Below are 15433 nucleotides of genomic sequence, written 5' to 3'. Positions count from 1 at the left end.
CCTGAATACTCCACTTTAACTTGAGTAACAGAGGTCAGGTGACTTGTCATTGTAATTGATTACACTGTTCTCCTTATACCTAATCTTGTAGCACTGGCCCTGAAGCAGCTATGCCTCAAATATGTTTTCTGTAGGCAAGGAAACGTGTTTTTACTTTGGTTTTGAAATTAATCTATCCCAGAGCAGGATTAGCAGATACAATATTCTTTAGTCATCTACATTACTGAAAACAGCACTCCTAAAATGCATATTTTAGAAAAGAATATTAGAGGGGAAATATGGTAAGGCATGGGATGGCTTCCTTGTAAAGAATGGCCAAGTAATCCAGCTGTACTTGGTCTGGAAGAGATAAATGGGGAATGAGATGACAGAGTTCTACATAATTATGAGTGAAAGAAGAGGGTGAGTAGAAATCAATCATTTGCTGTCCCTCCCAGAAAAAGATACAGGGGAGCAAGAGATTAACCTAGCCAGAGCCCAGGTTCAAAATCAACAAAAATAGATGATTTTTTTTCATTAAGCAGTGGAACAGAGAAAATTCTTGAAACTTGATGAGTTCTAAAAGAAGCTGATGATGTTAGCTAGAAGTCTACAGGGATTCAAATAAAGACTAGACAAGCTTATGGGAGAGAAATCCTGTAATACAGAGATCATCTTGAGCTGATAAAGTTCCTGAGCAAAAAATGTTTAGAGACTGGTAAATATAAGGGAGGAAGAATTACATATGCTTCAAACAGAGACAGTGGGATGAATTGGTCTGTGGTCCAACTGCATGCCCTTTTTTCTTGTGTTCTGATAGTCCAGTGGTCAGAGAACAAACCTGAAAATCGTAGATGCAGGTTCAAATCTCTGTTTGGGCATAGGTTTCCTTTTGGTGGTCAAGAAAAGCATGTTTCAGACCTCTGTAACTAAGAAGTAATCCAGCTGGGACTACCCTACATTAGGCAAGTGCTGTAAATCCTTGAAAATTAATACGTAACAGTCTGCATTTGCACTCTGTGCTGGCCCTTTTTTATAGGAAAAGAGCCCTTATCTCTTTAAATGGATGGCTTAAAGCACCTCGTTCCAGAAGAAAGTTCATGATTATGAATCCTAAGTGAAGACAAGCACATAAGCCCCACAGAGAAATAGTTCTTTACAAATCCATTTACCTTAGCCAACAGTGTAATGTGAAAACCAGCATGCCCTAGTTCTGTAAGGGAGACCCAGGTAGTGACCCATGAGGTACAGAGGCTGCTCCCAGAGCCAAGCACACTACTAGGACTTGCAGCAATGAAATCTCAGGTGAATGCAGTTCTCATCTCTTAAGAGCTCTCTTCTTGCCAAACCAACTGCAATGTTTTGCCATACAAGGTAAGTGCAAATACTTCAAAGATCTGAGGGATACTTCAAAGATGTTTGAGGAATCAGGGCTATCTAAGTGTCTTAAGTAACATGCACTTTAGAAACTGGATGCCCAGGTCTGTCATTTTGCCTGCAGTTATGGCCAGGAAAGTATCCTTTGAAGTGTTATCTAAAACATCGAACTTCTTTTTCCTAATCTGTGGAACATTCAAATATTTGAAATCCAGGTTTGCACTTTGTAGTTTCTATATAGAGATGTCTTCGTGCAATTAACAAGATGTAAAGCAAAGAAAACAGAGAAGATGCAAACCTGCAGCTTCCCTTCCAATGTCCAGTCATTAGCCCCTAGTAGTAGACCAAGCTACTACTATACCAAATTATACCTACATTGTAGCCATGAGATATCAGGTTAATATCTGTCCAATTAACTCGGTTTTATATGGTGTAAAATTGAACCAGAAAGCCCTGCAGGTGTGAGTGAAGTACCCCCTGAAGACCTTCCATTTGCAGGAAGCTGAGGACACTGTTAGGGTTAAAGAGAAGGAAGGCCTGGACAAGCCTTGTGTGACACACATGCACTTGGACCTGGATTGCTCACTGCCTTCCCTCTCCTCCACATGTCTGTGGTATGCTTACCTCTCGCTTGAGCAACTTGTACTTGCATCAGGATTTATCATAGTGCCCCAGATTCTGCACAGAGAAAGAATAGCTGGACACCACAGATGCAAAGCACAGTATGCCTGGAAAAGGGAGTAGGGGACTAGCACTTCAAGGGAAATCAGAGTTGTGAACAGAGCCTTGCTTTGAGGCTCAGCCTAGCTGGGTCCCAGAGGCAGGTTTGGAGCTCAGGAAAACAAAAGGAACCTGTTTCTTGCTACATCGGCCTGGGTGTAAATGAACGACTTCAAATAAGCAGTCAGTGTCTGTGCTGGGTCAGGACCACAGCATCTTGTCTGACTCACCTACAACAAGCTGCAGTTTATACTCACCTTGGAATAGTTCACTGGCATCCTGTGGGGCCCGTCTTGGTTCAGCAGTCGCCATACTTGTAACAAGGAACACCACAGAGGTGACCAGATCTGGTGTCACCACACAGAATCTCTCCTTTACCGGATCCTTTCACATTCAGAAATTAAAAGCATGAAATGACACTTGATCTTTGTCCTTCCCTGACCCCAAGTACTGAGTAACTTGGTGGAGTAGCTCACTAGCCAAGATCTCACACAAGCATATGGAAGCAGCATCAGGTTAGTGATACACATCAGAGGAAGTGATTGATTAAGCAGAAAAATACAAAGTAGTGCAAAGCTGTAACTGCATTTATCAGGTTAGGCAAATCTTGGTGTATCTCCTGGAGACCTGTGAGGAAAGCAAAATTGGACAAATTCACTTTATTGCAGCAGAAGAATCACAACCTCTCCTGGAGAGCCTTCCTTTCTAATCACTGTGAAAATTTCAGGTTTTTGACCAGCACAGAGGCTTGCTTTTATGATCAAAAAAACCTGCACTATTTCTCTTGATCTGGCAAGAAGCCACTAAAACAACCTTTTCAGTAGCCATTTTTTCCATATGGACAGATCTTGACTCTTTCAAACCCAATGCAAAACCTCTTGTTGATTTCAAGGGGAGGAGGGTCACATCCTAACAGTATTTGAAAAGCAGTAATCTGGTTGAAGCATCTCTCTGTGGTCACAAAGAGTAAGTGGTTTTAGGCACCAGATGGGAATGCAGCCAAGACAACCCAACACCCTTATCAAGCAGAAACCACCACACCTGTGAAAATTGGCTGGCTGCTTGCATCAGCAATGCTTTACCAAAAGATGTCAGGCAAAGTACCAATAGCCTGTTACAGGCTTGGGAACTGCTGTCTATGTTTTATTTAAATAAAACCACTCTGCAGTTACCTGTAACAAGCCAGGTGGATGGCCCTGTAAGTGACTTTAAGTGTCTACAGTCTTTGCAGCAGTTGAAAAGGATCTTGAAGTATAAATGGTGCCTTAACAATGGATATTGATCCACAAAGGGACTTGTGAACCTCATTCTAGCATTCAATTAAGAGATCTACTTCTGAAAAGAGTGGCTTACTCCCATTAAACCATTACTTCAATTAAACTGTTGATGAACTGATGTGCAAAGGTTAAAAATAAATATAACCAAAATGAATGCCAGCAAAAGCCATCATCTCCCAAACCATAATTAAAATGGCTTGTCACGGGTAATATAAAATGTTTGCCAGGTTCCCAGTTCTGACCCTTTTTTTTTTCCCAATTACTGTCCTCGGATAGTCCATGGTTTTTTCACTATTAGAAATGTACGAGCTTCAGCAGAACACCCTTTATGCACGTTTTACATGTAGTCTCCTCTTTTTCTATTCTCATTCCCATCTGTTACGATAGCTTGGCGCTTTTTCATGCACTGGATAAATCTTGCTGTAAGGAAAAACACAGGTGCAATGGAGACATCATACATGGCTACTGTAAGATTTGCCAGAAGGTTTATATGACCTCCAATACACACAGGGGGAAAATCCAAAGCAAAACTTGGGCATTCTTGTTTTGAAATAGTGCTTTAACTCAAAACTATTCCTGAAGAAAATGCATCTCTAGCTGTCTATTCACTGAGTGCAAGATCATCCAACAATACAGGAAGACAGAAAAATTCACTTTGTACAACATTTTAAGGACCAGATTATGACTGTATTTCTCCAGAGCATATCCTCTTATATCCACAGCGTTTGGATGATGTGATTTTTATCATGTTTCTAGTAGGATTCCTCCCAGAGCATGGTGCTGTTCTGTGTGATGAAAGATTACAGAACTGAACATCAAATTAATATAAAAGTATATCACAAATTAAAAGATCAATATTTTTTTTTAAAATGTAACGAAAGCTGACTAAATTAAGCTAATATCTTTGGATTTGGAGATCATCATCACTCAAGCTGTATTTTTGTGAATAAAATTATATAGTCAGGGTCCATCCAATGTAAATACATGTGCATACTGTTAGGTTACCAGTGCACGTCTCTGGTTACCCCTGGTTTCTGAACCCAGACTGCACTATCTGTACCTTGTGGAGTTTCTATATAAATTTCCCACTACTGTCAATGCAATCACATTAATTCCATAGCAACCAACAGATCATGTAACTCAAAAGTCTCTCTTCATCTTGGCCAGCAGTACCACCAGTTTTACATTCTCTGCCTCTGGCAGTAGCTAATAGCTCATGTTCAAGAGAAGACAGGACAAATACATGAATGTGTACCAGCAAGGTGTGACTCTAGATTCTTCTCGGGATGCATCAGTTGTGTTCAGTAGCATGGCACAGCCCTCATGTGAATGCAGGATGCAAAACTTATCTCACTATGGACAGTTCTATTCATATTCCAGATATAAATATAGAACTAAGTGCAATAATTCAACTGGCTATATTTGTATTAAAAGTTATTTCACTTGTGTACATCTCTCAAAGCAAGGGGGGGGGGGGGGGGAAACAAAGGGAGAAAAAAACAAACAAGCAAACAAACAAACAAGACAGTCCAGTTAGCTTCACAGAATATTACGAATTCATTCTAGTTCTTGGGTAACCATTGCTGGGGTAAATGTTTTTTATTGGTCATAATCTGAGCATTCTCAAGTAAAATCCAGAAATCCAGGTTTGTCAGACTGATCCATATGTCTGACAGCCCTAAAATTGTTTTGTTATATCTGTTCATCATCTTGGAGCAGTTGTTACAGAATATGAATGTGCAACAAGGTACTCAATTATTAGCTGATAAATATTTCAAAATATAATTATTCTTACAAAATAGCAGTTCAGACAACTAATACCATGAGAGAAAATTCAACTGCTTCCCATATAAACTGCACTCTCACTGTAGAATTATACCCTGTGCTTGCAATGACGTTAATATGTTTTGTTGGAGAAGCTGGTAGAACTAGAGGTAAACTGGTGCCTAAATGATGAGTAGAATGATGTTTTTTGAAACTACCAGTCCATTTCTTAGCAGTGATTACTTGATCATTCATCTGTTGAAGTCTGATGACAGCAATACATTTGATTTGCTGTGCTTATGCTTTCAAATTTCATGATCTTCAACAGGAAAAGCCCGTATTTCACAGGAATGTGAGACGTGCTGTAGGGAGTGGTGTCATACTCCTCCTTTTCCTCTCTTGTGCAGGCAAGTTGCTGTTGCTTATCACCATGAGGCAGCCAGGCCTCAGTTTTTCACCAGCTATTTGTGCATTAATTACCAAGGTGTTAATGCTGCTCAGTAAGCATTCATTGCTAACATCTGGTTTCTTCTGGGCAAGTAAGAGTGTTTATGGTGTTGCCAGTTCCAGGTCACTGATCCTGTTGGAAATTCAACTATTAGTAGTAGATCCTATTTATCTTATCAGAAATCCTGGCTATCATTAGCAGGACACCTGTTAAGCTGTATGAATTGCACTGCCAGGCAGAGAGTAAGAGACTTGTGAAGAGTGTGGAAATCCTGCCATTTAGTATTTGTTGCTTCTCTGTTCATTTTTCAGTGTCTACAGGACTGGGGAAAGCCAGAATTCTAACCTTAAAAATCAGACAAAGATAACTACAAAATGTATTTCTTCTTTGGCAGATAATGGAGGTCACTGGTCTGCCATAGGGACTACAACCAGAGAAAATAATTATGAGAAGAAATTTCATATATGCTAAAGGCAATTTCATTGTGTTAAATTAGAAGACTCCGTATAAATCCTTCAGTAGAGATGTTTTAGAAGACAGCAAACTGAAGTGGTTGAAAGTCACTGGCATAAATTAGTAAACAATTCACCTTAAAGGTGAAAACATTTTAAAATTAAACAGATCAACACTGTAGGACAGATATACTGAAGTTTAAATTAGATTCAGTTATTCAATTACCTATTAATATTTTAATCTAATTTTCTTTATATTATATTGATTTTATTAATATTTATATTAATATTTATATCCTATGATCTGTTATTACATATAATAGTTATATATTAAATATCTTATAATGTGCTTTATAATAATTAATATTTATATTAATGTTATTTCTATATTACGATAGGTAGCTAATCCATAATTTCAATCCCTAAACTATTAACATAGACTACCCAAAGCACAATCACAGTAATGGAGCAATCTTAGGGACATCACATGGCATCTGCCCTAAGTTATTCATTCATAGCAACCTAATTAGAAGTTTTGGCAGCAAATCATAGTAACATTTCTGTAATAACCCCTGTCCTTGGGATAAGGGACACCCAAAACTCCCTCTGTGTTACGAAGCAGATACCCCTGGTTGCTGAACCTCCCTGAGTAAGGGTTTTGAAGCAGATAAGGTGGTGTAGACAGGCTTTGAATTTTAAGACCTATTTGTTTCCATTTGTTTTGGTGACCTATTAGCTGAACATCACTGCTTTGTAGAAATTAACCTGTTTCATTCTTCACTTTTTTAAGGGTAGAGAACATGGCCATGCGACTGGAAGAAGTAAATGAGCGAGAACATTGCATGAAGGCCTCTCTGCAGACCGTTGACATCAGGCTTGCTCAGCTGGAAGACATGATGGGACGAATGGTGACTGCCTTAGAAAAACTGACTGGCATAGAGAGAGGTGAGACAACCAAGATACGATCCAGGACCTCATCCGACTGTACTGATGCAGCCTACATTGTGAGGCAGAGTAGCTTCAACAGTCAGGAAGGGAACACTTACAAGCTTCAAGAGAGCATAGATCCCGCGGGAGAGGAGTCCATGTCCCCAACGTCTCCTACGATCACGCCCCGCATGCGAAGCCACTCTTTCTATGCAACAAATATGAAGGACAAGTGTGGGTTGGAAAAGTTTGAAAGCATTTTTAAGGAAAGATCGCCAAGCCTGCATCGGGCTATCAGTTCCCACTCAATAGCAAAAGAAGGAAAGATTCCCTTAGCCCCTACCAGCACTTTGTCAATTGCCCCAGACTCCAGAAGGCCTTCATCTTGTATAGACATCTACGTTTCTGCCATGGATGAGATGCATTCTGACACAGAGCCTCTTGACAGCTCCATAAATATTCTTGGTACTGGAGATGCAGCTCTGCAGGCCCACATAGCCTCTTCCATTTTAGCTAACAGTGCGTACATTAGCAGTCCACCTGGCGAAAAAATTTCTGGCAGGAGTCTTGATTACGAAGAAACCTCTGGAATAGAAACAAGAGCATTTTCTTCAGACTACTCCCAAATCACAGATTGCCAAATCCCCTGGGATTCAGATCCTCCTTTGTATCATGCTTTAGAACGATCTAAAAGCAGTCGTTATCTGGCTACAACTCCATTTATTCTGGAGGAAACGCCAATTGTGAAATCTCACAGTTTTATGTTCTCTCCATCTCGAAGCTACTTCAGCAGCCTTGGCATCCCAGTCAAAACAGCAGAGTACACAAGTATTACGGACTGCATAGACACAAGGTGTGTGAGCGCTCCCCAGGCAATCGCAGAGAGGGCCAGTTTCCCTGGAAGTCTCGGAGGCAAAGTGGAGGACTTGGGATGCTGCCACCCAGAGAGAGAAGCTGAACTAAGCCACCCAAGCTCTGATCATGAGGATACTGAGGCCAAAGACAAGAAGGGGATCCCCTTATCTCCTCAAGACAGCACTGCTACAAGAACTCTGGCCAACAGCATCCCACTTCCAAAAATAGAGAGGGCCAACAGCTACTCTGCAGAGGAGTCCAACATGTTGTATGCACAGCACACACGGAAGAGCTACTCTATCAGCGACAAACTTGACAGACAGCGAAATGCAACAGGCCTACGAAACCCCTTCCAGAGGAGTAAGTCCTCGAGGCCAGAGAGCAGAGGGGACAACCTGTCCATGAGGAGACTGTCAAGAACGGGAGCCTTCCGCAGCTTTGAAAGCAAGCACAGCTAGGCCTAGACAAAGTTTACCAGCAGTCTAAGGGTCATCTGCTCTCCAGTCCATTTTTCTTAGCAGAATTATAAAAAACCTCACATCACCCTGTGTCAACTCCAGTTGGCATTAGCCACCGGTCAAGGGAGCACATTGTCAGTCTCAGCATTGCCCACTGAGTTACTGCATCTTGACCCAGTTGACATTTGCACTTAAGGAAAAAGGGAGGGATGAAAGCTTTACAAAGACTTCGGTAAACAACAGGAATAACAAGCCCCCTTTATGAAGTCACAAGATATAAATGAGTAGGTTCAGAAATCTGCCTTTTATTAGAAAGCATCGTAGGATCTTTGATAATCATTCAAGTTTTTAGGTTGCAGGAATTAACTGGCAAAAAGAGATGTACAAATTAGATGTTCTAAACTTCAGTCACAACTTCTTTTTCATCTGTTTCACCATTGTACTGACTGATGAAAGGCATTTGTTATTTCTGTAGGAACTGGCAGCAAACAAACCTAAAGTCTCCCAAATCCCTTGCATCTCACACTTGTGGAAATGAAGAAAGATGAACAAGACAACAACTTTCACTTGTCTCTTTTTGTATCAACTTCTAGTGCCACAAAAAGTTTATATTTTCAAGAGCTGAAAGGGAAATGAAATGCCTTTTGTACTGCAACTTAAATGGAAGAAGAATTTATGTTAAAATATCAGGTGATTTCCTGTATAAAACAGGCATTCTAGCACAGCTGAGCAAGCTCAGGATGAATGTAATTAAGCGGAATAGTATATTTTTTTACCACATTTGTCATCAATGTGTTGTCTCACTAAATCACAGGATGCAATGGAACAGTAAGAACAGGGTGATCAGAGCAGAGCACAGTAATATTGTTGGGTTCTCTCTGCTCCATTTAATTATGTAGACAAATTGGGGAGATTTATCTACCAGGCTGCTACCAAGTACTTCTTACTGTTCCATTTGAGCTGCCGATTTTTCACATCATTCCCTCACCTTAAAATATACACCCTTTTTTTTTTTTTTTTTCATGTGGACATGGCCATATTTGAACATTTCAAAGTATACAAGTTCTGTCCAGCAGTCTGAATCCAGATTAATGCAATCAGACTGAAGTTGTTTAAAGGAAAATGTTCTTGGCAGAGGACTGGAAAACACTAAAAAGTATATATGCTTTTAAGGTAAGTTAAAGAACCAAAGTGAAATTGCGGGTGTCTGTAAACAGCAAAAGCCATCAGTTGTGACTAGGCTTCCACCGTTCAGCAGCATATCACACAACATGCATTTTAGTAAGAGAAAGTATATCCAAACGGTAATGCCGTTATGGGGTTTGGTTGAAGGCATAACTTCTCTGACCCCACCCACATTCCAAGGGTCCACAATATCAGCTAGAGTTTCAAACTTCTCTTGAGAAGATATCACGGTGGTCACAGGTGGAAAGGTATGCAGAAGATAGGAAAAGGGTGGAAAAGCGTAAACTGCAACTGGATCAAAATTTCACATCCTTGAAGGCACAACTTTTAAGCTTGTGAAGAGTTGAAGCTAGTGCTATTAAAAACTAAAACATCTCTACAATGACCAACATCTGTGTAGAACCAGCTCCTTTTTGTTATTAAAAATGAACACATACAAGTGGGGTATGTACTTTCCATTATTTAAATGGGAGTTATTTTCCAAATCTCTAAGGCAGCTTTGACAATGCAGGCTGATGTTTTCTCATGGGGATCTCACCCAGGGAGACTCTGAGCACTGTATGAGAGCTAAGTCTGAAAGGCAACAAATCCAGACATAAAAATAATCATCAGCCTCAAGAAAAGAGGCAAAGAAGGTGAAAACATTTAGTTACTGAGTCACTACGTTGGAAAGTTCAGGAAATACAGAAATGCAGCATGGAGACTTTAAGCACAATGTGTTTCATACTTCCTGCACCAACGTGTTCCTTGCTTTCTTCTATTTGATCAGGCTTTCAATGAGCTAAACTCCACCAAGACACCGTGTTTATGCAATTGCCTTGCAGTCCATGTGTAGCATTATGGTCACATGGCAACACCGAGAAAGGTCAGAAACCTTTCTGTGCATTATGAAGCATGCTTGAGACAGGCTGATTGTTGAACAATAGCAAAATGCCCGAGGCAAAAGAACTTGTGTTTAACAATCTGCTTCAAATGTGCCAACTTTTGTTAGCAGCCTTTTCCTAAGGCTTCTCCAAATCTATCTATCCTTGGTGAGTAGAGGGGGATATTCTCACTTTGTTTTCTTTGTTCCTTTTACGAATGTCTGCTAAAACTGTTCATGGACTTTTCCACCTTCACTGTATCACTGGCCTACTCTAGAGGAACTTCAGATCATTAGAAATTCCTCAACAGCGCTTAGTGAATTAGTTCAAGGCATAGGGCTCTCCTCTAGGGTAGATTTCATTGCTTAGCTTGTCAGGGTAAAGGAATTTGCCAAACCCAGAAGCTGTATAAATGTTTAGGATACAGCACTTTATTGATCTGGAGCACACATTCCAGGTAAAATGAAACAGGACACTTTATTTACCTCTTAAAATTTGCCATTATATATAAAATGTAAATTCAGATGTTAAAAGTGTGATTGCAAGATGTCAGAACACTACTTTTCCTGAATGTTTCCCATTTATTCTACAATGTGATGTCTATAGAATATATTATGATGGATGCTAGATTATTTTATCTTCACCTGGTTTTTACACATTGCATCAAACTGCTCCTTTTTGAATTTGATGGTAAAAACCCATTCCTTGCAATGGGGCCAGATTTCCCACTCCCAATATTATGACCACTTAGTGAGAGTAGAAGTCTTACCATCCATCATCATGTAGCTATAGCATGTACCATATAACATATTCTGTATCAAAGGATAGCTTATGAAATATATATATATACACACATATATACATATCTCCCATATATAAACCAGTATAGTTGTGACATGTGGTAATATTAGTGAACGTTACAGGACAGTTTTAATATCGCATTATAAGGTCTTGTTTGTAAATCTGTAACATTCAATAAAATAGCACATGTTGCATCAAGCATTAAGTTCCACTATCCAATTATTAGCTTACATATGGAATATGCATTTCTGGTCACAGCGTGTAAGTTTGGTATGTTTCACACATTGTCTGTGTAGCTCCACTTAAATGTCTCTATGAGCTGATGTATAAACCTCTAATGAGCCACTGTGGGCTGTGACAGGTGAGTTGTGATAGTGTGAAAGACGAACTGGCATGTTATGCAAAAGAATAAAAGATAAATGAACTTTAATAATATTTTGAAACTCAACTGAACTTAGCTGTTTGTTTACATATGCTGGCCCACTGAGGAAGCGGTGTACAGTATTTTATAAATATTTTCCTATAGTACCCATTCTGTTGTTTCCGGTTTAAGTGATGCTATTCTACAGTTGGGGTATATACACTTGTCCTAGGTATTTGATTATAGCACATTATTCTTTCACAATAACGTGTGATATGACTGAAGTAGTTTCTCTTCCTTAGAGTCCAGTCTTTTTTTGTGTCAATGAAAATGCATGCATTGTTCCATGAGTTCTTTCGGACTACTATGAGATTTAACATTTTGCTATTGCCTGCCTGTAAAGATGAATCCAGTTAGGAATGAATTCAAGCTTTGGATGTTTACATTATTTCCATTATGTTTGATCTTTAGCAAAGTAAGTGATTTTTATTATTATTTTTAAATGACAATTGTATTTTATGAAATTGAAATACTCAACACAAAATGCGAACCTACAGCAGTGCTCAGACATTTGGCTCTCTCTTTTTTTGGAAGAGATAAGGTGCTACATTATTGTTCTTAGCACAAGTGCCAGTTAACAAATGGCAGTGAGGGGATAATTTGAAAATATAATAAAAAACCAAAATATCCATTCATACACATAAGGAAATCCCTCTGGGTTCCAGACACAGATTGCTTTTTTTTTTTTTTTCATTTTCCATTTATAGATTTTTTGGTAAAAAAAATTATTTGTATCTTTTGTGGAATGGATAGCCTTTTGTCAGGGGATAAATATCTTAGTTAGGTATATTTTTTGTATGAGAAGAAAATGATTTGCTTCTTAGAAACTGTCAGCATGGAAAATGCAACTACACATAACTGCTCAAAAAAAGTGCTGGTAGCAGCACACAGCCTTAGTCCAATGACTGCAGTCAGAGCAAACAAGTGTCTGTCCTGAGAGCAGAAGTTGTCAAAGGTATTAACTTAGAGTGAGCCAGTGAAACAAAATTCTCTGTAAACTTGTGGTGCAAATTTTCAAAACAAGCATAAATGTCTTGTTATGTTGCTCAGGTTATATACTCAAGAGGATCTGATAAAAACTAGAAGGGAAAATGTGAGCTGGTCATTTCTGGATTCCCTAGGAATACTTAAGTAATTGTGATGTCTCTCCCCTGCTTAAAATTAATAATATATTTGCATTTTTGCACAAATCTGCACAATTGTTTCAACAAAGGCCACATTTTCAGTTCTGTTAAAAGATACCAGGTATAGATCACCTTCTTCAAAAGAAATTGAAAGCTTTCTAGCATGAATTTTCCCTCATGCACCTCAAACGACAGCACAGTCCAAACTGAACAGAAGTGTTGGGGGGGTGTGCTTACCTAATGAAACCCTTCATTCCACTAGACGGTATTCACTGGCCTGGCCACACACTGGCGTAAAAGCAGTACTGTTGAATGTGGAGGGGCTGAATTTCTGCACCCCAGTGAGAGTTTTCCTGCTTTATAGACAATCACAGGGTGAACACTACAAGTTACACAGGCTTGTCATCTCCAAGATTGACTACAGTTATGGTCTTACTGATGCTGATGCGAATCTGCAGCAAATCCAGTGATTTCAATGGACTCTGACTTTTGTCAGAGGATGGATTTATTCTGCTTTTCTAATGCTATATTACTTTGAGTCATGGCACAGATTATCCTAAAATCATCATGAAGTGGGAAGTCTAATGACAGTCATTGAGCCAGACTGGTTGTGAAACAGTCTCTGACCTTTTAATTTTTGCTGTATGCTTTCAGATCTCTTGTAGAGCCACTCAGTACTTATTTCAAAAAGCTATTAGGAAAAAATGTTTGATTATGAAATTGCTGCTGTTTCTGCTGCAGGGAAGTGATAACTCTTGCTTATTTTAGTATTTGGTAGGGAGAGGGAAGGGACAGAAATGGGAATTGGCTGTGAAATACAATATTATGCCTGCATAAGAGTAAATTGTATTGAAGTTACATCATTCTTCCACCACTGCAGTTGTTGTACATGAGGAGAGTCTATATGCTGCTACTGCTGTCTGGAACAGTGTTTGCAATATACTATACTAATAGCTATTTAATCGTTTATTATTTGGGCTATCATTTGTAAGTGTGTAACAATCATTTATAAAGGGAGAAAAATGATTAAAATGTCATTTTAAAAAAATTCCTACTAATATGAAGCTTTTCAAGTATGATTTGTCTAAATGTATATCACTAGGGAAAACAGTCCTTTCCAAAGGTCTACTGGATTCACAATGCACTTTTAGACTGTGTTTAGATATGTAATAAAAAGCAGAAGTTGGCAATTACTACAGTAGAACTTTCTGAAATTTCTGTAACAATTGTTTTGCAATAAAAAAAGAGATGTAGTTCAAAACATTTGTTCTCACCAGAGCATTTATTTATGGTCATTTGCTTTCAAAGCAATAAAGCAACGATGCAATGACAGCTGCTTTTCTCTATGATCTCTCACTGCTCTAGTTCTAACTTTGCATCATTGAAGGAAACCAAAGAGTTTACACACTTAGCACACAGACTATTTGAATGTTGTCAGTTATTTCCACCTCTGAGATCACCTGTCATTCAGGTGTCTCTTATGCTGGCCAATATCAGACCCGAGTTTGAACCAAGATAGACATAATTCTCGGTGTGTTTATTTAAAAAGGAGGGAATGGTTTCTTTTCTTTGTAGCTACCATTTCAGTAAGGAGGGGGAAACAAGCATTGATTACAGAGCCCCTCTATATTGCTTCCACATAGACTGAAGAAGCATGCTTTTTTGTGTGGCTGTCTCCCCAGATGCGTGATGTTGCTGGCTCTTGCAGCTAGAGAAGTTTCATTAAAAGCAAAGGGCACTAAGTAGTCCACTAATACCTATGACCTCCTCTGAACTGGTATCTCACCTGCCTCAATAAAAAAGTCATTGTCTCTCTCCTCATGCAGTTACAACCAGCTCTTACCCTTCCTCACAAAAATACTGAAAAAAAGATACTGACACAAAAGAAGCCAAGGTGAGGTTTTGCTGCCACCTCCACAATCAGCCTTCACTGAGATATCTTTTAGCTAAATGCGAAAGAAACAAAGGAAACAAATATCCAATTGAATAAGAAAGATATCACATCCTCAAACAGTTCTGCACCCATCAATCACACTTCAGGAGAGGAATGGTCCAGAAAGGTGTTCTTTATTTCAGATTTCTGAGAAGGAAATGCTAAATTCCTTAACCAGATTTTATCTAAGCCTTTCTCAGGGACTGCTATTCAATGAAGACTGTGGGAGCTTTGAAGCTTTAAAAGTAAATAAATAAATAAAAGAAATCTGTGCCAGACAGTTGTCATTATGCTTCTTTCCAGGTAACACTGTATTTCCGATCTCCCTGGGATTTTTCACAGTAACAAACTTCACCTAAATTCAACCAATTTGGTAAGTGCTGGGAAAAAGCAGCATCACCAGCCTTGATTTTCATTCCCATGAACTGCAATCTTGTAGCCTTTAGGGCAGTGATCTAATCTCTTTTAATCTCATTAACACATAATGGCAAAGAACTCCATTTAACATTGACCATGGCAGTCAACCCTGATTCATTATCATCATGGCGGAATACAGGAAGAATATACAGTTACAGCAGCCCTCACTGTCTTTACATATCAAGTTCAAATTTCAGCCTGTGTATATTTCTGGAACAACAAAAAACCTTTTAAAACCTCAGTATTTCATTATTTTGAATTTTTCAAATAACTGATTACAGGCATAAATATTGTATATTTGAATTATACTTTTTGGAGGCAATAACAATAAGCATTATCTGACAGAAGGTTACTGCAGTGTGTTTATGTGAAATAACAATAGTAGCCCATGAACAGTTACAGACATCCCATTGCAGATGATACAGGCTACTG

The 15433-nt window shown here is 39.0% G+C and overlaps 1 protein-coding gene across 1 annotated transcript in view; it reads left to right on the top strand.

Annotated features, from left to right (window-relative positions):
- Positions 1 to 13906, top strand: part of TRPM3 (transient receptor potential cation channel subfamily M member 3) — a 286612-nt gene extending 272706 nt beyond the window's left edge. Inside the window, exon 26 of the mRNA XM_027791380.2 lies at positions 6808 to 13906. Coding sequence (XP_027647181.2) covers positions 6808 to 8257 — 1450 coding nt within the window. The 3' untranslated portion in view covers positions 8258 to 13906. The remainder of the gene's footprint in view (positions 1 to 6807) is intronic.
- Positions 13907 to 15433: the final 1527 nt, after the last annotated feature.

The sequence above is a fragment of the Falco peregrinus genome, chromosome Z (genome assembly GCF_023634155.1).
Source record: "Falco peregrinus isolate bFalPer1 chromosome Z, bFalPer1.pri, whole genome shotgun sequence".
In the NCBI taxonomy this organism is placed as follows: Eukaryota; Metazoa; Chordata; class Aves; order Falconiformes; family Falconidae; genus Falco; species Falco peregrinus.
Note: the sequence above shows the minus strand (reverse complement) of the source record. Positions and strands in the feature narration are given on the sequence as shown.